This window comes from Bubalus bubalis, chromosome 24 (genome assembly GCF_019923935.1).
Source record: "Bubalus bubalis isolate 160015118507 breed Murrah chromosome 24, NDDB_SH_1, whole genome shotgun sequence".
NCBI classification, from domain to species: Eukaryota; Metazoa; Chordata; class Mammalia; order Artiodactyla; family Bovidae; genus Bubalus; species Bubalus bubalis.
The window spans coordinates 30,827,714-30,853,756 of record NC_059180.1 but is presented as its reverse complement, the minus strand read 5'-3'; the positions used below and the strand labels follow the sequence as shown (position 1 = coordinate 30,853,756).

General features: G+C 44.5%; 1 protein-coding gene across 4 annotated transcripts in view; it reads right to left on the bottom strand.

Annotated features, from left to right (window-relative positions):
* Positions 1 to 6,520: 6,520 nt before the first annotated feature.
* The window catches only part of CPPED1 (calcineurin like phosphoesterase domain containing 1), a 136,429-nt gene continuing 116,906 nt past the window's right edge, over positions 6,521 to 26,043 (bottom strand). For all 4 annotated transcript variants that reach the window (XM_025275607.2, XM_006073639.4, XM_025275606.3 and 1 more), the window contains one exon: positions 6,521 to 7,006. In XM_025275607.2, the coding sequence (XP_025131392.1) occupies positions 6,777 to 7,006 (230 nt within the window). In that variant the 3' untranslated portion in view covers positions 6,521 to 6,776. The remainder of the gene's footprint in view (positions 7,007 to 26,043) is intronic.

Below are 26,043 nucleotides of genomic sequence, written 5' to 3'. Positions count from 1 at the left end.
ACTTAGAATTACTAAGTCAGGGACACTTCTCTTTTTACTCCCAATTTCTTCACTTTGAGTGGAGAACCAAAGGTAACACTGATATTGTTAATCACTGACCTGTTGTTGACAATACCTAACTTTAAGGACAATCCCACAAGGCTTGGGAATATGGCCTCTTCTCCTTCCTTCCTTCCCTGTATTGAGTGTTAACGTATTACATGAATATAGTACAATATTGATGTCATCATCAGTATAGCTATACATCTTATTCCACATTCATTGCTAAGTCCTTATTGAACAGCTGCTCTGTCCCAGGCAGGGTTCTAAGCATTGGGAAGAGTGGCCAATGAGATGGACAAGGTCCTTCCTTGCATTCTGGGTGGGGGTGGGTGGTACACATAAAGATCATGGAAAAACAAGCACAGTTCTTAGTGATATGCTATGAAGAAAATAAATGAGTGGGGGAGGCGACGCCTGTGGCGGATAAGGAGCACAACGACAGACAGGTGGGGATAGAAGGCCATTCTGAGGACTTCTGAGCTGAAGCCCCAAAAGACAGGAAGCCAGTTCCCATCAGAGAAGACAGCAAGGGCACAGGGCAGTGCGGCTGTCCGCAAGAGCAAGGGGGCGGAGCCGAGAGGTGGGGCGGGGCAGAGTGGGCGGGGCCTGGGAAGTCAAGGGAAGGAGTCCGAACTTCGTTCTAAATGAGATGCAAAGCCCCTTTAAGGAAGAAAATTACTTTTTGAAGACAAATATCAGAACAGAAAAATAGGTAATTTCTGAATATTCACATTTAATGAAATTTATTTACAGAGTTTTTTTTTTTTTTAACTTCTATAGTTCCTTGGGTTTTATCTAAAGAAAAAAGCTGATCTGAATATATACTTGTGTGTGTGTGTGTGTGTGCCTGTGTAGTTACTAATGAAAATCCATTGACGGAAAAGAGAATTTAGTCACTAAAATGTTTTCTAGAAAGATGCTAGAGGTCATTTATTAATCCAAGAAAAAAATCCTTCATTTTGTGTGTATATAAATATACCTAAAGAGCTCTCCAATGGCATTAAGACAGTATTTTCTGAAATTATTAAAAAAAAATCAATATTACCTGTCAAGTACTATCTCTTGCATGTGCAACCAAAACTGCTAAGGTTATCTGAACAAGAAATCCCTGGCGTCAATTACAGAGAGCTTTTAAAGAACTTGCCTTGACAATTTATTCCTAAATCTTCTTTTTTTCCCTTAGCTCAATACAGTATTGCCACTTAATTTCACAACTGCAAAAGGCTGTTTTAGATGCTACTTGGGGAATAAGTACTAAGGGTTCAAGTAAATGCAAATGATGTTTTTGCTACCTTTCTCAAAAGATTTCACATTAGAGAACAGACTGTAATATTAAATTGTATTATGTATATATAGATTTATAACTCAGTATCTTTTGCAGGTTCAGTTCAGTTCAGTTCAGTTGCTCAGTCGTCTCCGACTCTTTGCGACTCCATGAATCGCAGCACGCCGGGCCTCCCTGTCCATCACCAACTCCTGGAGTTCACTCAGACTCATGTCCATCGAGTCAGTGATGCCATCCAGCCATCTCATCCTCTGTCGTCCCCTTCTCCTCCTGCCCCCAATCCCTCCCAGCATCAGGGTCTTTTCCAATGAGTCAACTCTTCGCATGAGGTGGCCAAAGTATTGGAGTTTCAGCTTCAGCATCAGTCCTTCCAATGAACACCCAGGACTGATCTCCTTTAGGATGGACTGGTTGGATCTCCTTGCAGTCCAAGGGACTCCCAAGAATCTTCTACAACACCACAGTTTAAAAGCATCAATTCTTCGGCACTCAGCTTTCTTCACAGTCCACTCTCACATCCATACATGACCACAGGAAAAACCATAGCCTTGATTAGACGGACCTTTGTTGGCAAAGTAATGTCTCTGCTTTTGAATATGCTATCTAGGTTAGTCATCACTTTCCTTCCAAGGACTAAGTGTCTTTTAATTTCATGGCTGCAATCACCATCTGCAGTGATTTTGGAGCCCCCCAAAATAAAGTCTGACACTGTTTCCACTGTTTCCCCATCTATTTCCCATGAAGTGATGGGACCAGATGCCATGACCTTCGTTTTCTGAATGTTGAGCTTTAAGCCAACTTTTTCACTCTCCACTTTCACTTTCATCAAGAGGCTTTTTAGTTCCTCTTGGGGACTTTCCAGGTGGCTCAGGGGTAAAGAATCTGCCTGCCGATGCAGGATATGCCAGAGACGTGGGTTTGATTCCTGGGTCAGGAAGATTCCCTGGATGAGGAAATGGCAATCCACTCCAGTATTCTTGCCTGGAAAATCCCGTGGACAGAGGAGCCCGGTGGACGCAGTCCATGGGATCACAAAGAATCAGACACAACTGAGTGACTGAGCATGCACACAAGATAAACGGTCCTAGTTTTGTTTTTTACAGTGCTATGAACATTGTTGTTCAGTCGCTCAGTCGTGCCCGACTCTTTGCGACCCCGTGGACTGCAGCATGCCAGGCTTCCCTGTCCTTCACCGTGTATCCTTTTAAAAAATTTTTATTGGAGTATAGTTGATTTACAATGTTGTGTTAGTTTCTGCCATACAGTAAAGTAAATCAGTTACATGTATACATATGTCCACTCTTTTTTAGATTCTTTTCCCAGTCCTAGTTATTCATCTCAATTGACATGAATTTGGCCAAACTCTGGGAGACAGTGAAGGACAGGGGAGCCTGGCATGCTGCAGTCCATGAGGGTCTTAAAGAGTCAGACACGACTTAGTGACTGAATCACAACAAGTTATTCAGGCTTAAAACTTGAGTCTATTAGGGACTATCTTGGAATACTGAAAGTCAAGACATCATGAAATGCTCCAGGAAATTTACCACATCCTCCCGTCCCCATTCTTCCCTCCAACCGGAGGGGACACATGACTGAAGACTTGAGATGAACTTACTTATTGTAAAAAGCAAATATGGTTAAGATGATCATCTCTCCACCTGTGGTCCACAAACCCACTCCTGAGTCTTGACAGCCCGATTCTAGATCACTGTAAATATCCTTCTTCCTTTAGCAGTCCCTTATTTCTTTTCCAATTAAAATCATTAATTGAAACCTGAAGTCCACAAACCCACTCCTGAGTCTTGACAGCCCGATTCTAGATCACTGTAAATATCCTTCTTCCTTTAGCAGTCCCTTATTTCTTTTCCAATTAAAATCATTAATGGAAGAAGGGAGCCCTGAGAGAGCAGCTGGTTTCCTACCCCCTGGAGTGTGAACCTGAACAAGGAAGGAAGCATCACCTGCTGAAGCATCTACTGGTGTGGCCAGAGCTATGTCCTGTGGCCCATTATGGTTCAGTTCAGCTTTTCAATTTCCTCCAGTGAAAATTCTCTGCCTGGAACAACCTGTTCCTTGGATAGGCTTTCGCCACCCTGAACCTGGTGTCAGAGAAGGGGCTTCTGGGCCCTGCTCAGGCTTTGCAAACCTTGGGATGAAGTCCCAGAGCCTCTGACTAACAACTGAGTGCCGAATATTGACTACTGCCAAATGCAGGTACAAAGCTCTCACTTGTGAAAAATGTTTTCCAGGAAAGAGGACAGTGTTGGGGAACACAGGCTCAGCAGCTGGACTGCTTACACTTCAATCCTGACTTGCCCACTGTGACCTTGGCCAAGTGGTCCCACTACTCTGAGCCAAAGGACTTAAAACAGTACTTAGCACATAATCAACAATCAAAACCATGGCATTTATGATCATGGTGTGTTTTATTATTTATCATGGCATAAGGCACTTTTAAAGAAATATATCTCTTTTTAAAAGGAAAAGGAATCATAAGTGAACACACTGGTAATTATCAACTATCAGACTGATAATACTTTCCTAACTCCTTTCTGAACCTAACACCACTGGAAAATAATGCTGTTTGGCATACATACTGAGGAAACCAGAATTGAAAGAGACACATGTACCCTAATCTTCATTGCAGCACTGTTTACAATAACCAGAACATGGAAGCAACCTAGATGTCCATCCGCAGATGCATGGATAAGAAAGCTGTGGTACATATACACAATGGAATATTACTCAGCCATTAAAAAGAATGCATTTGAATCAGTTCTAATGAGGTGGATGAAACTGGAACCTATTATACAGAGTGAAGTAAGTCAGAAAGAAAAACACCAATACAGTATATTAATGCATATATATGGAATTTAGAAAGATGGTAATGATGACCCTATATGCGAGACAGCAAAAGAGACACAGATGTAGAGAACAGACTTTTGGACTCTGTGGAAGAAAGTGAGGGTGGGATGATTTGAGAGAATAGCATTGAAACATGTATATTATCATATGTGAAATAGATCGCCATTCCAGGTTCAATGCACGAGGCAGGGTGCTCAAGGCTGGTGCACTGGGATGACCCTGAGGGATGGGATGGGGAGAGAGGTGGGAAGGAGGGTCAGGATGGGGAATACATGTACACCCATGGCTGATTCATGTGAATGTATGGCAAATGCTAAGTCACTTCAGTCGTGTCTGACTCTGTGTGACCCCATAGACGGCAGCCCACCAGGCTCCGCCGTCCCTGGGATTCTCCAGGCAAGAATACTGGAGTGGGTTGCCATTTCCTTCTCCAACTCATGAAAGAGAAAAGTGAAAGTGAAGTCGCTCAGTCGTGTCCGACTCTTAGCAACCCCATGGACTGCAGCCTACCAGGCTCCTCCGTCCATGGATTTTCCAGGCAAGAGTATTGGAGTGGGGTGCCAAAACCACCACCATATTGTAAAGTAATTATCCTCCAATTAAAACAAACCAAAACAAACAAAAAAAGTAAAAAAAAATTTTAAATAATAAAAAAAAAATGGAGAGGATTTCATAGGATTCCCTCTTAGTATATTCTTGCTGTGTATTGAGTCAATTACCTTCCTTATTAGGTTTCTGGAAAAGGAGATCTAGAAGTTTCATTTCCATTGCTTTGAATTATTTCCATATCCTTTCCCAAACCCAAGTGCCACAGTCTAAAGTATTTCTTACAGGTGACATGACAAGGCGTTTCCATTAGCCCTTGGTGATGAACTTTCCCCAATTGCCCCCAGAAACCCCGAATCTGCATTGACGATTCCAGTTCACAAGTTACGACATCCTAGGCCTCAGAAACCAAGGTTTACTGGTTACACCTCTTCCTGAATTCCTCTTCTTGATTTCTTCTAGCCACATCTGTTGTAAAGAAAGATGAACACAAGGCAAGAATGCAGCAGAACTCTTAAATAGGAGCATACTAATTTTGAAAATTTTTAATTTTCTTGCCACATAACAATGAGCTATGGTGTGTCACCAATCTGGAGTATAATTAACTTGTCTTTTGTTCCTTATGAATTTACATATCCAATTATCTTTCTCTTTAATTTCTCATGGTTTTGCTACTTTGACTAAAACTTTTCAACAAGAAAGTCATTTAATTTAATGGACTTTGCAGTTCATTTGTAACCAGTTGGGTTGGTGTTTTTTTTTTTTTTTTTTAGGATGACTGAATGCTACTATGTAACACTGTGAAGTTTTCCTTCACAGGAAAACAGGCAGGATGGTGAGTATCCAGGTTCCTGGTCCACCAGGACATCTGCTGAAAAAGAAGATGTGGCTGGACTAACACAGTGGTCGGGAGCAGCGGAGAAATAGATTAAACAACGAGAATGTTGATTTTAACCCATCCATGCTCCTTGATCAAGGCACCAGCGAGCACATTTAATCAAAGTTGGTGCCAATTTAGATAACATGGCTGAAACCACTGTTTTTGCCCCAGAGTAATTTACGCTTGGTTTCTGGAGAACTCTGCATCAGCTCCCATGTTTTCTGTGAAAGCAGAGCTAAGGATCTCATAAACAGAGGATGATTCCCATCACAGGAGAAGGTCCACATGCAGAGGAAGTTGCTGCAGCAATGAATGAGAGGGTATCAGGTGTGCTGCCCTTGACTGCAGAGATGGACCTTCAAGGGCTCGGTTCTAGTCTCTGGGATGAGGTTTTCAAATATGAACAATTTATGGCTTCCCAGGTGGTTCTTGCCTGGACAATTACATGGACAGGGGAGCATGGATCACAAAGAGTCAGATGCGACTAAGTGACTGAGCAGTTAGGTGCAAAGGTGACTTTTCTAGCTGCCAAGAAGGTAAACTCAACATTTGACCTGTATCAACTTCATCACTGGTCCCAGACTTTAACAGCAAATGTCAGCTACTCAGCTCCTTATTAAGATGAGTCTGCAGCTCTAGTCATGGGACATGGTGATTTGTTTTGTTAGGAAGGAAAAGAGATGACCTTCATTTTGCTTAACATTTTGGGAGTCCTGACCACAGTTTATTATAATCAGATGCAGTTTGCTCAAAGGATCATCAGAGATCACACTTGGATGTCAAGGTGTGACTGAAGTTGATAGGTAGACATTTACCAAGGGCTGCCAGAAAACCATCTAATGAAGAGCAGAGTTGAGAAACACATCATTAGGAGAACGCATTTAATCACCTATGCAGGGATATTCTAATAATATCATTTATTTTTTCATTTCCAGGCTCCTCCCTCCTTTCTTTTGTAAAGGGAGGGTCGTCCCATTTGAGTATCATTTAGGGCAGGACCCAGCTCTCTGATTTAAGCAGAAGGACATAAATTCACAAATCTGCCTGGAATACTTTTTTTTTATTTCAATAGGGGGTTGTATGCAGCTACTGTTTCTAACAAAATGAAAAAAAAAAAAAACCAGTAGAAGTGAAAAGTAAATCAATCATAATTGGCGATTAGTTTTCCTTCAACAGATCCATCAGATCGTCTTCTATTCCCTTCTCATTCAGCTCATCTAGGCTGTAGTATCGGTGGACGATTTTCTCAGCGGTGACCACCACGACTCGGAGCCCGTGGGTATCTGTGCCCAGCTGGCACCCGATGGCAGATGACACCACCATGTCGAGGTTCCGGTAGGTGCCCCCAGCATTCCTGTGGTAGTGGCCTGAGAACACAGCCTTGATACCTGCAGGGGAGGGAGAGAATGTTAGGGGGCCAAGGATTTCCATTGAGATAACCGGGGGGCTCCAAGGGTTTCTTCTGTGAACAGCGGCACATTATTAATTATAAATACATGATATTATTCAGCATTATACGATAAATACGAAGGTGGCATATGTGACATATAGAATCTTTCCAAGGATAACTCAGTACACAATACATTATTCACCTGTTTGTCATGACTCACACAGGAAAGTACTAGGGAACAAGGAGGAGTATGTAGTATGCATGTGTGCTCAGCCACGTCCAACTCTTTATGACCCCATGGACTGTAGCCCGCCAGGCCCCTCTGTCCATGCAATTTTCAAGCAAGGATACTGGAGTGGATTGCCATTTCCTACTCCAGGAGATCTTCCTGACTCAGGGATTGAACCTGTGTCTTTTGTGTCTCCTGCATCGGCAGGCGGATTCTTTGCCACTGAGCCACCAGGGAAGCCCCAAGGAACAAGGAAAGAGAGGGTGATAAGGTGAATGACTTTGAGCGAGATGAAGGAAACCTTCTGAGGCCTACATAAACAGCCACAGGAGGCGGAAGGCACATGTCCATGAAAAATAACGTTTATGGAGTTCTAATCAAGACAGCACAGCAAGGTCAACATTTAATGTACCGCTTCCTCTCCAAACTAAGAGCCGCAATAGGTAAAATATAGAAAAAGAAACCAAAGGACAGACGTAGCCTTCAAAACCAAAATAAACAGTTCTAACGACCAGAAAAAAAAGCAGAAAGACAGAGTAGTGAGTGGGAGCTGAGCTCTTATAATCGAGACTGAAAGCACTTTCTCTGAGATAAGGAAATAAAGGTTGGCTCCTGGCGGAAACAGGGAAGCCTCAATACTTCCATTAACGGAAGGAGATTGAAGGAAACCTCTGCTGCCCTGGGCAGTGCTGGGCTGGTGTGGTTAACAAGTGCTCCAAAACCAAAAAGAGGCTTGACTTGTAAAGAGTCAGACATGACTTAGCAACTGAACAACAACAAAAAAATATATAGTGGAACTACGTGTAACTTTGTTCTGTATTTTCCATGTCTCTTATAAATATGTTATCACATTTTCATAATTTTAGAAATAAGAAAAAATAGGCAAAAAGAAAAAAAAATTATGTCTTCCTTCCACCACCACACACACAAAAGAAACTGGTAAGTGTTGAGTATGCTGAATATTACCTTTGCTTCTTAATATAATTTATTTAATGATGAGTTCATATAATTAAATTGTAGTAATGGCTTTTAACAACCAACTCATATAGCTCCTTAACATTTAATCACTGGTTTTCCTGTGCTGGTAGGAGGTGTCTTCAGCCCAGCAGTGGGTGAAGGCTGACTGCAACCCGTGGACCTAAGGAGGGAAGACAGACACGGGCTCAGGTCAAGGAACCAAAACGTGTTTCCCCAGGATGACTGTTGGACCTAGACTTTAAAGCACTATTATAAAGCCTGGTCCCAGATGGGTAGTTTTGGGGTGGAAGTAACCAAAACCACTGGACAGAGAGAAGTTAGTCAAGAGAAAAGTTAGGGGAAAACAGAACTTCAAAATACTTCTTACTCAAATTGAACCTGAAATGAAAAATCCTCCCAGCCATGAAAATCTCATGCTAAGTAACAAACTCTTCAATCAGGGACATGAATTCACGTCATGGGAAATCAATGTTATCAACAGTCTGGAAAATATTTAAAATAAATATTTGGCTCTCAAATATTCTCAATAAAGGACTAATATCTGTAAAAAAAAAGAACAAGATGTTATGAAACAAAACAGGCATGAATTTAATAAGAATAGTTGGTAATGAAAATTTAGAAATGGTGAACATAAAAGTTAAAGTTTTAAAACAAGACTCTCAATAAATTGGATAAGTTGTAGACTAGACACTCATCAGACAGGGCATCGGTGAGTGGAAAGGAAGAACTGAGGAACTGAATCAGAAAACAACACCGAGACCCAGACTCAAGTGATATGAATGAGCAATTCAAAGAACCCAAAGGATGGGTTAAGAGGCATCAGTGAGTGCTTGAGGGGAAATGGAACAGAAGAAAGGAGGCAATAAGAGTAAGAACAATTTGAAGAAATAATAGTTGGGAATTTTCCAGAAAGGAGGAACATATGGGTTTTCAAAAAAAAATGCTACTAAGTAGGATAAATAAAATCAATTCATACTGACATATGTCATGGTAAAATTATGGAGCATCAAAAAGAAAAGTTTTCAAAAGATATCATGGCAAAAATATTATAAAGGAATGACAATTAGACAGGTAGCAGGCATCTCAATCATAAAAGAACCAGGGAGTAATACCTTCAAAATGCTTAGGGCAAGTAACTGTGAACTCAATTTTTTTACCTAGCTAAACCATCATTCAAATTTAAGGGCTTTTAAATAGATACTTGTTTGTACATATAAAGACTAAGAGTCTACCACTTCTCAAAACATTATGCTAAGTTAAGAAATGTCCAGAATGGGCATATCCATAGTGAAAGAAAGCACACTAGAGGTTGCTAGAGGAAAAGGGGAAAGAAGGAATGGGGATGACTGCTAACAAGCACAGAGTTTCTTTGCAGACTGGTAAAAATGGTCTGGAATTAAGGCAGCGGCAATGGTGGGACAGTTCTGTGAATATGTCAAGACCACTGACTTCTGTAGTAACTTTTACTGAATTTTTTGAGTTCCTTGGACTGCAAGGAGATCAAACCTGTCAATCCTAAAGGAAATCAACCCTGAATATCCAGTGGAAGGACTGATGCTGAAGCACTGATTCATTGGAAAAGACCCTGATGCTGGGAAAGACTGAGGGCAGAAGGAGAAGGGGGCGACAGAGGATGTGATGGTTGGATAGCATCACCGACTCAATGGACATGAATTTGAGCAAACTCTGGGAGATGGTGAAGGACAGGGAAGCCTGGCGTGCAGACAGGGTCGCAAAGATTCGGATATGACTTAGCGATTGAACAACAACATGATTGGGATTAAAACAGTAATTGACCTCTGTGATCATAACTATGGCATGAGAAAAACATCAGACAGATCCCAGTAGACCTTTTAACTTCATGGCTGCAGTCACCATCCACAGTGATTTTGGAGCCCAAGAAAAGAAAACCTGTCACTGCTTCCACTTTTTCCCCTTCTATTTGCCAATAGATGTTCTATAAAATACTTGACCAGTACTTCCCAAAACTGTAAAGGTCATCAAAAACATGGAAAGTCCAAGAAATGGTCACAGGAAGAGGCATTCACACCATGGAACACTACTCAGCAATGAAAAGGAATCAGCTACTGAGAGATGCAATGTTTTGAATGGATTTCAAGGAAATTTCACTGATCTAAAAAAAAGCCAACTCAAAAGGTTCCGTATTGTATAATTCCATTTACCTAATTCTTTCTTTCTTTATTTGGCTGTGCTGGGTCTTCGTTGCAGCACAGGGGATCTTTAGCTGCGGCATGCAGGATCTAGTCCCCTGACCAGGGACTGAACCCAGGCCCCCTGCATTGGAAGGGCAGTCTTAGCCACTGGACCACCAGGGAAGTCCTCACTTCCATTACATTCTTAAGGTGACAATATTACAGATATGGTTGCTAGGAGTTAGGGCCAGGGGTGCAGGGGGCTTGGGTATGGGTGTGGCTACAGGAGGGATCCTCATGGTGAAGGAATTATTCTGCATTTGACAATGATTCTGGAAAGCATGACAAAAACACGATCCAAATGTTGAGCCCTGCTCGTTAGTAGAGGTCTGGGAAACTGAACAGAGCCCCGCAGACTACAGCCACTCTCCTGCAGTAGGAACTGAGACCCACCTGGGCGTAGGGGGGCTGTCTGCCGGCCCGGGCCCACAGCTAGGGATGGAAAGAAAGGTGACCCAGGTTTCCCTGCTTAAAACAGCCAAGGGTGGGGAGACAGCTATTTCCACTGATTATTATTAAGATGCAAATGGATACAACTCATTTCAGAGGGTAAATAGGTGCAACTGGGTTCTCGCATTTTGTTGTGCATTCCCCTAGACCAATGCCAACATTTTCACATAAACATATCCTTTGGAAATACCAGAGAAGAGCCCATAGGTGTAGGTGTGTTGTGTCTGTGGTCATAAATACAGAGTGTGCACAGAGGCATTATTTATAATATTCATTTACAGGAGACTGGATAAATTATAGTACATGTATTTTTCTTAAAAGAGGTAGATTTACATACACCAGTGTTGAAAGGCACCAAATATATTATTAAGTATGAACAGCAAGATGTAAAAAAAGTTGTGTGGTCTTGTTTTTGTAAAATAAAGGTAACGTCCATATGTAAAACAGATACCTAGTGGGAAGTTGCTATATAACACAGGGAGCTCAACCTGGTGCTCTGTGGTGACCTAGAAGGCTGGGAGGGAGGCTCAAGAGAGAGAGTTCTGTATATATGTACACACACACACACACACGGCTGACTCCCGTTGTTGTATGGCAGAAACCAACACAACACTGTAAAGCAATTACTCTCCAACTAAAAAAGAAAAAGGCAATGTCCGTTTGAGAGCATGTGTGTGCGTGTGTTTGTATCCTCAGCTGAATGGGGGACAAACACACTAAACTCACACGGGTGCTTTCACAGCCAGGCTAGTGGGTGGCGGGGTTAGCAAGGGGGGAGGCACCACTTTTTATGTTTTCATTGCTGTAATGTTTGCAGTGATGACTTGACCTGGCGATCACAAGCCAACATCGAGGTGACATGGACCAGGAAAGGAGGACAGGAGGGACAGAGCTGTGTGGCTAAAAGCTGCAGCTGGAACCGTATCACTGAGCACGTGAACAGCTCCTGACCACGCAGGCTGGAGGGCTGTGAAAATGCCTGCCTGCTCCGCTGCCCTCCTGGGGTTTCCAAGCCTTATGGTCTGTGCTGTCGGAAGTCCCAGTGGGAGCATGTGCAATTAGACCCACCTTGGGGAGCTCCTAATGGCCAGTCGGAAAGCACTTAGTATTATTATTTTGTTGTCTGCTAAATTATGTTTATGAAATTTGGCTCTTAATGCCTAATTCATAGTTGCAAACTGTACTGTTCTAGAAGGAATGCTTGGCAATTTTGAAAGTAGCTTGCATTAGCCATAATTAGCTGTAAAAACTCACTTATGTTTAAATTTCACGCTGTACTTATTGGCATTTGCAGAGACAGGAGCATTAACAGAGACCGTGCAAGTGGCCAGCAGAGCTTTCAGAACGGGCATCGGCGGGCTGTGGACAGCTGGGTTTCTCCACCACCAGCGAGTCCCATCCATTCTCCACCCCAGGCCCCTGAGTGCTTGTCGTTTATTGTTAATGTCCCGAGTCACAGAAAATGTGACCAAATGAGGATTTTTAGGTGAGCAAAGATGCCAAAGGGGACCAGAAATAAAGATTTTGAAAGAGACTGTTAGCAAGCAGAGTGATTGTGTTCAGACCCTTCTCGTTTCTGGTAAAAGAGATCTCATTCCATTACAATAAACAAAGACCTTGGTATTTGCATCCTGAAAAGGCACTGAGGCAATGACCATTTGATAAATTACAAAGGGACGTCATACAAGAGGCTAAAGTCTGTCTCAAAGTAAGGACGTACAATTGACTCTCCACTCTGCTGGGTACTGGTGTGGACTTCTAGGTTCTGCAACATTCCCGGCTGGCCCAGAGATGAGACTCAGGTGGGAAGAGCGGGAGCCTCTTCTTGGGATGGAACAGGAACCGGGAGTCTGGCATTTGGTACTGGAAGTTTCTGGGTCTATTCCCCACCTCCTGGGAAGTCCAGGAGTTTTGAAACCCCCTCACGCCTCCCGGTCCCGTCCCAAGTAAGGGCAGACACTGAGGCAGAATGGGTGGAGGGAGGCCTGGAAGGGCAGGACTTGAAGGACTTTTCTCCCAACATCTCGCTGAATCCTCCCAATAGACCTCTGTCCTGGGTCGGGGGTCAGGGGGTGGGGGAAACACAGAAGTCATTCCCATTTTACAGATGAGAAGACTGAGGCATGGAGAAGTTAAGGAACTAAGGCAAAGGGACTGGGTTAGAAAATAGGGCAGCCAGGATCAGAACCCAGGTACTCAGATGCCAGAGCCCAAGCCTGCAGACTTGGGTTCTGCCCTTGGGGATCTTGGGCCGCTTACTGACCTTGGTGAACCTCGACTTCCTCACCTATAAGATAATAATGACACCTGTCTCATCAGTGACAGAGAGGTTTGGATAAGGGCATAGACACTGACCCTTTTGCGACCCCATGGACTGTAGCCCACCAGGCTCCTCTGTCCATGGAGCACTCAGTAAACAGTGGGTGCTCCCCATCTCTGCCAAGAGGCCCCTCCTGGAGAGGGACACAGACACAACCAGCTTGGCCCGGTAATATGCAGGCTTGTCTGAGTTACTTCTGCCACCAGGACCTGTATGAAGTCTGAGCCATCTCGGTTTGGTATTAGCTTTTGATGGGGATGCATTGATTCACAACTCGATGCAGGTTAAGGAATGTGTTAATAAATCATGGTTTCCCTGACAAGGGGATTGATTTTAGCGGTGTTTTCTAGAGTTGGGCAGAATTTCCATTCAGCCCGTTCATCAGTCATCTGTGGCCGACATGGCTCTGTGGTTCCTTAATTGAGTATTACGTATAGATTGTTTTTGAATTATGAACTGCTGTAAGGAGATGACAAGCATCTTCTTGAATTACCACCAGAGGAAGAATTCCTGGCCGAGACAGCCCCTGCATCAGGAGGAAGCCTTCCGTGGCATTAGCTTCGTATTTATTTCTCCATGGTATCAGGTCATAAAGATGCTATAAAGGCTATTTTTAAGCTGCCCTGATTCAAGTTCATTTCAAATCAATCAGAGGATTAGGAGGCAACCTCCATATAATTTAATATTCTCATTAATATCAGAAACTTGCCTCGAATCAATCAGGAAATCAGGGATGCACCCCGGTAACAATTTTGGTCTTAAAAACGGACTTCCTTAATGCCTTCAGTGTTACTTAGGCTTGGAGAGTGTAAACAGATTCTACTTGGGCACTTTTTACTTTTATCCTGCCTGAGTACATGTTTATGAAAATGCTGTGCATCTTTACATTGCCAGCTGTCACAGTGAAAATGGTGTCACAAATCCTTAGTCACAGTCAATTTATTCTGTCTCAGTGGTAAGGGGGAAAAAATGGGCCTCATAAATAAAGAAAAGGGCAAGAGAAATAAAGGATGGTTGGTTTGAACATACAGAAGTGAAGTGAAAGTCACTCAGTCGCGTCCAACTCTGTGACACCATGGACTATAGAGTCCATGGAATTCTCCAGGCCAGAATACTGGAGTGGGTAGCCTTTCCCTTCTCCAGGGGATCTTCCCAACCCAGGGATCGAACCCAGGTCTCCCGCATTGCTGACAGATTTTTTACTAGCTGAGCCACAAGGGAAGCCCAAACATACAGAAAGTGAAAGTGAAGTCGCTCAGTCGTGTCTGACTTTGCCACGCCGTGGCCTGTAGCCCACCAAGCTCCTCCGTCCATAGGATTCTAAACATACAGAAAACAGGTATAAATAATCCCTCTTATAGGTAAGCAATTTCTCAGCAGGCAGCTCAGATGTAGGCCTGGAGATGATGATCCCTGCGGGAAGCCAGTGGCCTGGGATGGCTGAGATAGCATCAGGGGAGATATCAGAATATAAGAATACCAGAGTGGGTTGCCATTCCCTTCTCCAGGGAATCTTTCCAACCAGGAATTGAACCTGGGTCTCCCACATTGTGGGCAGATTCTTTACCATCTGAAGAACCAGAGAAGCCCCAGCATGACATACTTCATATTAAATTATGATATTGAGTTGCCAATTTGAGATTCCAGTACAAGAGCTCTCAGAATTTCACTGATAGGTATCTTTTCAGATGCCCAAGCGTCCGCGACCCAAGTCTGCTAGGGACCGTGGAGAAAGGAAACAGCCTGCTCCTGGTTCTCGGGGTGGGGTAGGATGCTGTTTCTTCAGGCGATTCAAGGCAATGAACATTTGCAGAGCTCCCTCTTGAAGCCAGGTGTTGGTGGAGCCTAGGGGGGCACCCAGATCAACCGTTTCTAGCAATCAAGAGCTTAAAGTCTACAGCTGGGTAGCTCTGTAAAGTGCTTTCATAATAAAATGCAGAAAGTGAAAATAACACAGTTTAGCCGTTTTATTTACTGAGCATCTGCTCTGAGCTGAGCACTCCGCACGTGCATCATCTCAGTTAAGCTTCCTAAGGACCCCCTCGAGGAAGATAAAGTCCCCTTTTAACAGATGACGGGATCAGGCACAGAGAGGTTAAGGGACTTGCCCAGGGTCGCACAGCTAGAATTTGTACCTGGATCAGACTGACTCAGAAGTAGCTGCTCTGTCTACCGCCCTGGAGGTACAAAGTGCCATGGATCATGGGTGGTGCTGGGACATAGTAAGTAGGCTTCCTGGAGGGGGTGGCTTTGACCTAAGCACATCCTCAACTTCTTCCAGTTCTTTGGTTGTGCCTGACCTGGGACTCGAAGGCTGGTCATGATGGTTGTTGCTGTTGTTCAGATGCTCAGTTGTGTCCGATGCTTTGCGACCCCATGGACTGCAGCACGCCAGGCTTCCCTGTCTTTCACCATCTCCCAGAACTTGCTCAACCTCATGTCCGCTGAGCCAGTGATGCTATGCAACCATCTCACCCTCTGTTGCCCCTTCTCCTCCTGCCCTCAATCTTTCCCAGCATCAAGTTCTTTTCCAATGAGTTGGCTCTTTGCATCAGGTGGCCAAAGTATTGGAGCTTCAGCTTTAGCATCAGTCTTTCCAGTGAACCTTCAGGGTTGACTTCCTTTAAGATTGACTAGCTTGCTATTTCCGTCTCTAGGGGATCTTCCTGACCCAGGGATAGAACCTGGGTCTCTTAAGTCTCCTGCATTGGCAGGTGTGTTCTTTACCACTGGCACCACCTGGGAAGCCCATAACGACCATAATACTAATAGCTAACATTTGTTGAAGATCTACTTACTATGGGCCAGGCATCAGAAACAAGCCTCATTACATGTATTAATTTACACTCTTCAACATTCTCAAAGTACATTATTGTATATGGGGGATGGGAGACCCCCCACCCCCTCCCCTCAAGGTGGGAACCCCTCTTGGGTGATTGCTGCTCTAGAGCTACTGCTGGATCAGGCTGAAGCCCGACTCAGATGAGCACGCATCCTTCTCGACTCTGTCACCTGCCCCGACCCACTGTTACTTCCCGTTCACTCATGTGTCGTCTCAGGCTCTGCCTCCAAGGAGACCCCGATCGACCTGGGTTGGACCCCCTGCCGCCTCTACTGCTCAATTTGTGAGGCTCAAGGGCTCACCAGCCACCTGACTTCTCCCACGGCTCTACCCATTTTATTATTTTTTTTTCTTTTTTTTTTTAATTTTATTTTATTTTTAAACTTTACATAACTGTATTAGTTTTGCCAAATATCAAAATGAATCCACCACAGGTATACATGTGTTCCCCATCCTGAACCCTCCTCCCTCCTCCCTCCCCATTCCATCCCTCTGGGTCGTCCCAGTGCACCAGCCCCAAGCATCCAGTATCGTGCATCGAACCTGGACTGGCAACTCGTTTCATACATGATATTTTACATGTTTCAATGCCATTCTCCCAAATCTTCCCACCCTCTCCCTCTCCCACAGAGTCCATAAGACTGTTCTATATAAAAACACAGACTTTCTATCAGAACCTTAGCTTGCTCTGTTCAGTGGATTTAAATTTTCCATTGCACTATTCATCTTTGTTTTTCTGCTTTCAAAAGTAATGCATGCCTGAGGCAAGCAACTGAATAAACTATGGTAAACTCACAGCTGTAAAAAAAAGAAAAAGAAAAAAAAAAACCTGAGCAAGATCTCCATGAACTGATATGGAATAACTGCAAAGAAAAATGTCATATGCAAAAAAGTATATATAGGAGCCTACGTTTAGTGTAAGAAAGGGAAAATAAAACACAGATGATGCATGCAATATACCTTCAAATAGATCAGAAAAATATACTTGCAATATCTATTGCAAATAATAAAACAATTAAGCAATTGAGGGTAAAATGCCAGATAAAGCTGAGTAAAAGGTATATAGGAATTTCTTTTTTACTTGCAACTTTTCTGTAAGCTTGAAAATATTTCCAAATAAAAAGGTTTTCTTCAAAAAGCAATGCATGTTTGCTAAAGGTGAAATCAAATACTATAAAAATACAAGGCATTAAAAAAAAGCCAGGGGAGGGGGGCGGCGGCGGATCTCTCAAAGTCTCTCTTCCCATTTTAGGAGTTCTGTGTTATTCCGATAATTTAAATGTCTCTACTAATAAAATAGATCTCAGATATATGGCAACTGAAATAAGCACATACACAAATGCACGTAATTTCATAAAAATGAGATATGCTACCTATGGATTTGCAACTTGCTTTTATTCACTCAGCAATCTATCTCTTAATTGTTTCCCCTCAGGACATATAGCTCTATCTCAGAGCTGCCACATTATAAAATCCTGAAAACTGTATTTGCAGTGTGTAAAATCTAGGCTGTCAGATGATCGTTCTATGCTTTAAATCGGGATGTGGGGACATTCAGAGACTTCCGGCCCTCCAGGGACTGCTCAGGTACTTGGGGACACTCGGTGTGGCTTGAGAGTCTCAGGGGGCACCGGGGCAGCGACCCTGCAGGGAACAGGCATCTACCCACCCGGCCCCTACGGCCAGCTCTCCGGGGGTTTGTGTTGGCTGCAGGCTCATCAGCACAAGAGACTATCTCAGTTTAAAACTCTCCCAAGGGGATGATTTGGGAGAATGGCATTGAAACATGTATAATATCATATAAGAAACGAATTGCCAGTTCAGGTTCGATGCAGGATACAGGATGCTTGGGGCTGGTGCACTGGGATGACCAGAGGGATGGTACGAGGAGGGAGGCGGGAGGGGGGTTCAGAATGGGGAGCACGTGTACACCCGTGGTGGATTCATGTTGATGTATGGTGAAACCAATACAATATTGTAAAGTAATTAGCCTCCAATTAAAATAAATAAATTTAAATTTAAAAAATTAAAAATAAATAAATAAAATAAAAAAATAAAATGCTCCCAAGCCAGCTCAACCTGGTGCTCCGTGAAGATACCTAGATGGGTAGGATGGGGTGGGAGACGGGAGGGAGGTTCAAGAGGGAGGGGACATATGTAGATCTGTGGCTGACTCATGATGATGTGTGGCAGAAAACAGCATAATACTGTGAAGGAAACATCCTCCAATAGTTTTTTTTTTTTTTAAAGAAAGAAAGCAAATGTTTTTAGAAATTATATTAAAAAAAAAAAAAAAAAGCTCCCAAGTAGTCCTGCTTCTGTCTGAGTCAACCAGGGATGGGGATGAGGGGATTATCTCCTACGGGAGTTGAACCCCAATCTTCTGAAGGGCATGAGCCGCCACAGAAGGCTGGGGGAGGATGACTTCACTGCCAGGGGATCAGGTGCTGGGCCACCGCTGGAAACCTGGGTTCACGCCTCCCTTTCTTTTGTGAGTGCTATGGAACATGCAAACGTCTGGTCACTTCAGGCACTTGCTCAGATGTCTGGTCCACGTGCCGTGAAGCATCTGTTTTGTCTTGAGGATTCATAGCCTCCTCCTGGGATTCTTTTTGTTTAGCTTGGGTCAAATGTAATGGCTCAGTTATTGAAATAACCTTCACCCAAGGCCAAGGGTTTTCTTTTCTCTGTAGAGTACAAGCTGGCATTAGGTGAAGAGATTTCTTCTGTTTTAGATTCCACCCCCACCCCAGGTTCATCTCCTAAAAAAAAAAAAAAAATTGCCACATAAATTACATTCTACTTCTCCTAAATAATTATCAATAAAAATGACATTCTTCCCTCCCCAAGCCTGCTCCAGTTGAAACTACAAGATGGTGGGAGGGCTGGGGGATGAAGCCACAATTCTCAGTGGCAGAGAACTGGCTCAGAGAACACGGAGGGGCTGTGTGTGTTTCCAGCCCAATCAGGATGGGAGTGGTTTTGCTGAAAAAGTTCCCAAGAAGAGGGGCTGGAGAGAGATTTGCTGGTCAGTTATCACGCCCACATGGGAGGTGAGGGGCCTCCACCTGTTCAGAGGGGAGGGCTGTATTTTTTTTTTTTAACTTTTTTATTTCGTATTGGAGTATAAGCAATTAACAATGTTAATCCAGGCTGCCACATAATTTTGAGCAGAGTTCCCTGTGCTATACAGTAGGTCCTTGTTGGCTATTTTAAATATAGCTGTGTGTACATGTCCATTCCAAACTCCCTAACTAGTCCTTCACCCCCATCCTTCTCCTTGCCCTGGAAACCATAAGTTCATTGGAGGAGGGTTGTATTTTATTAATGTTTTATTAATTTTCATATTTGGTTGCCAGAAAAGCAGTGGCAGCTTGGGGTAGGGACTCAGGGGATGCTGGCTTTAACCTCAGCCTGCCACTGCCGAGCTGTGTGAGTGTAACATGTGCATGCCCTGCTCTGAGCCTTGGCTTCCCCCCATTGGGAAGGTAGGACTAGTATCAACCACTCCCGGTTCAGAGCCGTGCCCAGGGTCACACAGCAGGAAGCTGCACGTGATGTATTCAGGCCATGCTCAATAATTATACCTTCTTCTCATCTCCTCCAAGTATCCCAAGTTTTTTTTTTTTTTTCACTTGCACAAATTACATCTTTCTCACTATTCATAATTTCCTCTTTATTTTTAAAAGAAGACAGCAGGCCTGTGTGTGAGCTGGAACCGTGGGGGCACACAGTCAGGTTTCAATCCAGAATGGACAATTTTCTAGATTTCCATTACCGGTTTCTATACCCTATCTTAAACACAGCTGTCAGGACAAGAGGCTCATTAAAAAGACTGTTTTGACTGATGGCATGTTCATATATCAGATTGGAAATCTGTCCAAAAATACTTGAGGGAGGTAGATGGAGGTGGCAGCAAGCCACGGGAGGGAGATGTTATGCAGAGTACTGGAGAAGAAATTTACTGGGATAGAAGTCAAAGCTATGGTTTTTCCAGTAGTAATGTATGGATGTGAGAGTTGGACCATAAAGAAAGCTGAGCACTGAAGAATTGATGCTTTTGAACAGTGGTGTTGGAGAAGACTCTTGAGAGTCCCTTGGACTGCAAGGAGATCAAACCAGTCCATCCTAAAGGAAATCAGTCCTGAATATTCATTGGAAGGACTGATGCTGGAGTTGAAGCTCCAATACTTCGGCCACTTGATGCAAAGAACTGATTCATTGGAAAAGACCCTGACGCTGGGAAAGATTGAAGGAAAGAGAAGGGGATGACAGAGGATGAGATGGTTGGATGGCACCACCGACTCAATGGACATGAGTTTGTGCAAGCTCCAGGAACTGGTGATGGACAGGGAAGCCTGGCATGCTGCAGGTCATGCGGTGGCAAAAAGTCAGACACGTTGAGCAACTGAACTGAACTGAAAGGGCTCTAGGTTGGACCAGGTGGGCCCAGAAGGGGAATGCTGTGCCATCGCAATGTGGGGACCTTGGGAGAGTCAGTTTCCATTTTAATAACCAGGAAAGGAAAGAATCCAATCAGGCAGAGATGCCTTAAACAACATAGAATTTGCCTAAATCACATGCTATTCCATGAGCCCTTTAGATGGTTGCCTTCCCGGGGCTCTGCCCATGCCCTTCCCTGCTCGCTGGACAACCACAGCCTGTTGCAGCCTCTGCCACCCCGCCTGCTGACAACCCAAATCATTTTCTGGCCCAGACTCAGTTCTCCCACTGCTCAGAGGACCTCTGTTCCTCAAGTCCCTGCAGGTACTTCAAGCTCACTTCTTCCACCCCATGCCTGCTCCTCCTCATGGGCTTCGCTGGGCCAGCACACATCCACCTGCTTCAGGGCCGTGGGCTGTGCATCTCCTGCACGCCATGGGGCTTTCTGCCTGAACCTGCTCACAGTCCTTTCTGCTGTCCATCCTCAGGGCGGTTTTTACAGCTGCCTGCTCGACCCTCTTTTCTGACCCAAGTGTGTCAGGATAACATTCAGCTGTCAGTGGCTTAAACAAGCAAAGAATGTGCTTGTATTTACCTCTATCTGTCCAAGGAGGGCAGTCAGGATGGGTGCAGCTGCTCAACAATTTTCACCAAGAATCCAGGCTCCTTCTGTCCTACTCCCACCTCAGCTTGTGGCTTTGTCGTCTAGATTGCAAGATGGCTGCAGGGCTTCCAGACATTACGTCCAAGTTCCAGGCAGGAAGAAGAGGGAAGGGCCAATGAAAAGCTTTCCAGGAAGTGCCATTTGCTGAATTTCAGGACTGGGACATGTGGCTACACTAGGTGTAAGGGGGACTGGAAAGGAGTGTTCTCAGCCTGTCATATGGGGCCCGGAACAAAATTAGGGAAAGAAGGAAGGGAAAAAGCATCCAGGACAGACAGGGCAAGGTTGTCTTTCTTAAATGTAAAACCGGACTGTGCCACTTCTCCAGGTAAAGTCTTCCCGTGCTTCTCCTTCACTCTGGGGCTGGATCTGCCTCTTGTTTCATGTCTCCACACCTGAGCCCTCCTCTGGTCACCGAGGAGCTTCAGTGCTGGCCCGGTCCCTGCCAGCTGTGCTGTGGCTCCAGCCTCAGCGTGTGCTCTCCCAGCCTCTTGAGTGCCCTCTTCCTGCCCACAGGCACCTGATGACCTCTCACTCATCCTTCAGGACCCTGCCTCTCCTCTCCTGGCGTAAAACTTCCTCCTGGATGGAGCAGTCTCTCCTCCCTCCCCTTCCTGGCAGGGTCCTCTGCTTTTGTCCTGTGGTTTCTTGCTCCCCCCTGGTGGCCCCTGCTGGCCTGTGAGGACTGAAGCCAAGTCTAAGTAACGTCCATCCCTGAAACGAAGATGACAGGGCTGCTGTTCTATCAATGACTGTTGGAGGATGGATGGATGGAGAGTTAAGATAGTGAGTGGACACATGGAAATTTGTGGCAGTTCACAAGCTGCGTTTTAGGAGGTGTCCTGGAGGAGACAGACCTCCCCTTTGCCAATATTATCGAAGGAAAAGTTGAGCGCCAGCACTTTCTGCTGTTACAAAGGAGTTGCCAGGCTGCTTACAAAAGGAGGCCTGATGCTACTAAATGAGGGTGGAGGGCAGAGACGGTGGAGTAAGTACTGATCCTGGGTCTTAGACGCCACTTGAGCTCCTTTACTGTCCTGAACATTCGTTTCCTCAGTGTAAAGGAGGGGATGATAACAGGCCCCTCATGGAATTGTTGTGAGCTTCAGAGATGATGTGTCTGACCCCCCAGTGCAGGCTCACTACACAACCTAGGGACACAGCACTTTTCAGGCCTGGGTGGTTTTTTAAAAAAATGTATTTTTGTTTATTTGGCTGCACCAGGTTTTAGTTGCAGCATGTGGGATCTAGTTCCCTGACCAGGGGTCGAACCCGGGCCCTCCACCCTGTGAGTGAGGTGTCTTGGTCATGGAACTACCAGGGAGGATCCTCAGTCCTGTTTTTGAAAGAAAGCATGAATGTGGTTCCTCCTTCCTTGCCGTGGGAGACAGTGCTGGTTGCCTCCCGATATCCATGCCCTTCCTTTTTCCCTTTGCTACAAGCATCCTGGTTTTGCCATGGCAGGTCATGGGCTGCATCCCCAGAGCCAGGAAGGAGGCAGTTCTCTTCCCAGGCACCCCCCCCCCTGCTCCGGGGGGGCTGGGAAAGGGCCTGGGGTCCAAGTCTGTGGGAGGATATCTGCTGGGGGTCCTTCCCGGGAAAGGCGGTGTTTCTTTTTTTTTTACAAGCCCCCTTTCCTGTCTCCTGGGACTTGCCAAGTCTGAATCTAATGCTCAGAACTCAGCAACCATCTGAGAAGGTACAAACCAGGGAAAGGGCCAACTGCAGGGAGTCGGTCGGTGGCGCGGAGGCGGCAGAATCACAGCAAGATCCTGTCCCCAAGTTAGACTTGTCTGAAAGCCTGAACCACACAAGATCATAAACTTCCTTATTCTCTGAGCTGGGCAAGCTGGGGTTTCTGAGTCAAAAGGAATAAATACGATCCTATCCTTTTTAGACCTGTAACTCTAAAGTCTCTCGGGATGACCAGTAATCTGCTTTTAGACACGATGTAAGTTGGATTTTGGAAGCTCCCTGAAGATAATACAAGAGGTCCCAGGACTTTCCTTGGTAGGGTGGGGCTCAGTAGGATCCCAACAGAGGGCTGTTTTGTCAGAAATATTCTGACATCCTTTCCACAGCATGTGAAATTGCTTTCTCAAGAATCAAACATTCAATAAGACCAAGATGTGGACCCAGGGCAATGCCTGACACAGAGGAGGGGCTGGGGCTCTGGGTAACCTTAGGTCTTGGTGGCTCAGATGGTAAAGAATCTGCCTGCAATGCAGGAGACCTGGGTTCAATCCTTGGGTGGGGAAGATCCCTTGGAGAAGGGAATGGCAACCCACTCCGGTATTCTTGCCTGGAGAATCGCATGGACAGAGGAGCCTGGCGGGCTACAGTCCATGGGGTCGCAAAGAATCAGACACCACGGAGCAACTAACACTTTTCACTTACAAACGACAACTTGGAGGCAATCTGGAAGTGAGAAGTTGGTAACACCCATCAGAGACAGAGCGTGCTATTAAAAGACCCAAAACATGATCAACAGAAAACAAAGAAAGAAAATCTCCTCCCTTAGATTTTAGTCTCTCACTTGTGGGTAGACAAGAGGAAATGCAGAAAATGCTAAGTGGCATAATCTTTTGAGATAATTGATGGTTCTGTAACTATTATTCTTAAGTACAAGTGTCAGTGGAGAGGGATCTTAAGTACCCATACCAGGGGTTAGGAAACCACAGCTAATTGTCTATCAGCTCATAAGAGCTGTGAAAGAAGAACACCTCTTACATTTTTAAGTAGCTTACGTTTTGGTTTATATAAGCACCTATGTATTCTTTCCAATTTTACCTCTGGGCCCACAAGGCATAAGAGGTTTACTATCTGGACCTCTACAGAAATACTCTGCCAAACCCTGACCTTGACTTCATTACAGGGATTCTTTTTATTACTCTTTTTTCATTTTTTTTGAGAAACTCAGAAGATTCAGATGAGCCAAAAAACCCCCCCAAAACTAATAATAACATTTATATTCTCACCACCCACAGATAATAAATATTTCCATCTTGTAAGATCTCCTTTTCACAGCTTTTAAGAAAGAAAAATTAGAATGATATAATTTCTATAAAATTATAGCCCATGCATCTCTTGACCAGCCCCTGCTGTTCCCAGGCACCTGGCTTCACCTTTAGTGAGTGGGCACCTTTAGCCAGAGGGTCAGTGACCGCAACAAGATTGAGAACAGCTGTTCCATAATCTTCATTAGAAGACAGGAAGTGGGGACACTGATCACCATGCTTCTGGGTATTGATGGATCAACTGCACAGAAACGTTTCTTTTCCTTGAAAGCAGCCTGTGCCATGATATGTGGGCTCAGCAAACCCCACTCTACTAAATTAATTGAATGGGTGCCCCCAAAGCAAACATTTCATGGAGTGATTTCATGAAGGCACATCCTCAAAGTAAAGGTTGTTATGAATGAAAGTAAAGGAAGGAAGGGGGATGGACAATGGAGGAAGAAGGAAAAAGAAAAGAGGAAAGAAGGAGGGATGGGATGCCCTGGGTGTGGAAGCCATCCATGGCAACAGGTAGGATGCAGCTCACATACTCTAAAGGGAAACCATCCCCCTATCAAATGGGTAGCAAGAAAGTATTTAAATATCTTCAAATGTGATTTATGGAGTTTAGTGCAAGTTGCTCACTCATGTCTGACTCTTTGTGACCGATGGATTATACAGTCCATGGAATTCTCCAGGCCAGAAAACTGGAGTGGGTAGCCTTTCCCTTCTCCAGGGGATCTTCCAACCCAGGGACTGAACCCAAGTCTCCCACACTGCAGGCAGATTTTTTACCGTCTGAGCCACCAGGGAAGCCCAAGGATACTGGAGTGGATCCCTTCTCCACTGGATCTTCCTGACCCAAGAATTGAACTGGGGTCTCTTGAATTGCAGGTGGATTCATTACCAGCTGAGCTCCCAGGGAAGCCCTGATTTATGGAGAGGGGGGTTTAAATATTAAAAACAAATCTCTAACATCAGGAAGTCCTCACTCTAAGGCTTCCACATAGACTGCAATTCTCTGGTTCCCTCCCAACCTTGCCCCCAGGATTGAGCTTTGTGAGGTTAAGACCAACGCTTACTCATCTTTGTTCCTCTAGTTTCCAAATGCAGAGAACATGCACAGAGTGTTCAAGATGCAAAGGTGACTGTGACCATATGCACAGTGCCAGACTGCAGTGTCCAGAGCTCCAGAACTCTTCCAATTAAAGTGTCGAACCTCCTCAGCAAAACTGACTCCAGGTCATGCCTGGCCTTACCAAGGCCAATTTCAGGTGCTTGTTTCATAAACAAAAGCAAAAAGAAAAGGAGAAAAGAAAAGATATACCCATTTGAATTCAGAGTTCCAAAGAACAGCAAGGAGAGATAAGAAAGCCTTCTTCAGTGATCAGTGCAAAGAAATAGAGGAAAACAACAGAATGGGAAAGACTAGAGATCTCTTCAAGAAAATTAGAGATACCAAGGGAACATTTCATGCAAAGATGGGCTCGATAACAGAAATGGTATGGACCTAACAGAAACAGATGATATTAAGAAGAGGTGGCAAGAATACACAGAAGAACTGTACAAAAAAGATCTTCATGACCCAGATAATCACAATGGTGTGATCACTCATCTAGAGCCAGACATCCTGGAATGTGAAGTCAAGTGGACCTTAGGAAGCATCACTATGAACAAAGCTAGTGGAGGTGATAGAATTCCAGTGGAGCTATTTCAAATCCTGAAAGATGATGCTGTGAAAGTGCTGCACTCGATATGCCAACAAATTTGGAAAACTCAGCAGTGGCCACAGGACTGGAAAAGGTCAGTTTTCATTCCAATCCCAAAGAAAGGCAATGTCAAAGAATGCTCAAACTACTGCACAATTGCACTCATCTCACATGCTAGCAAAAGGATGTTC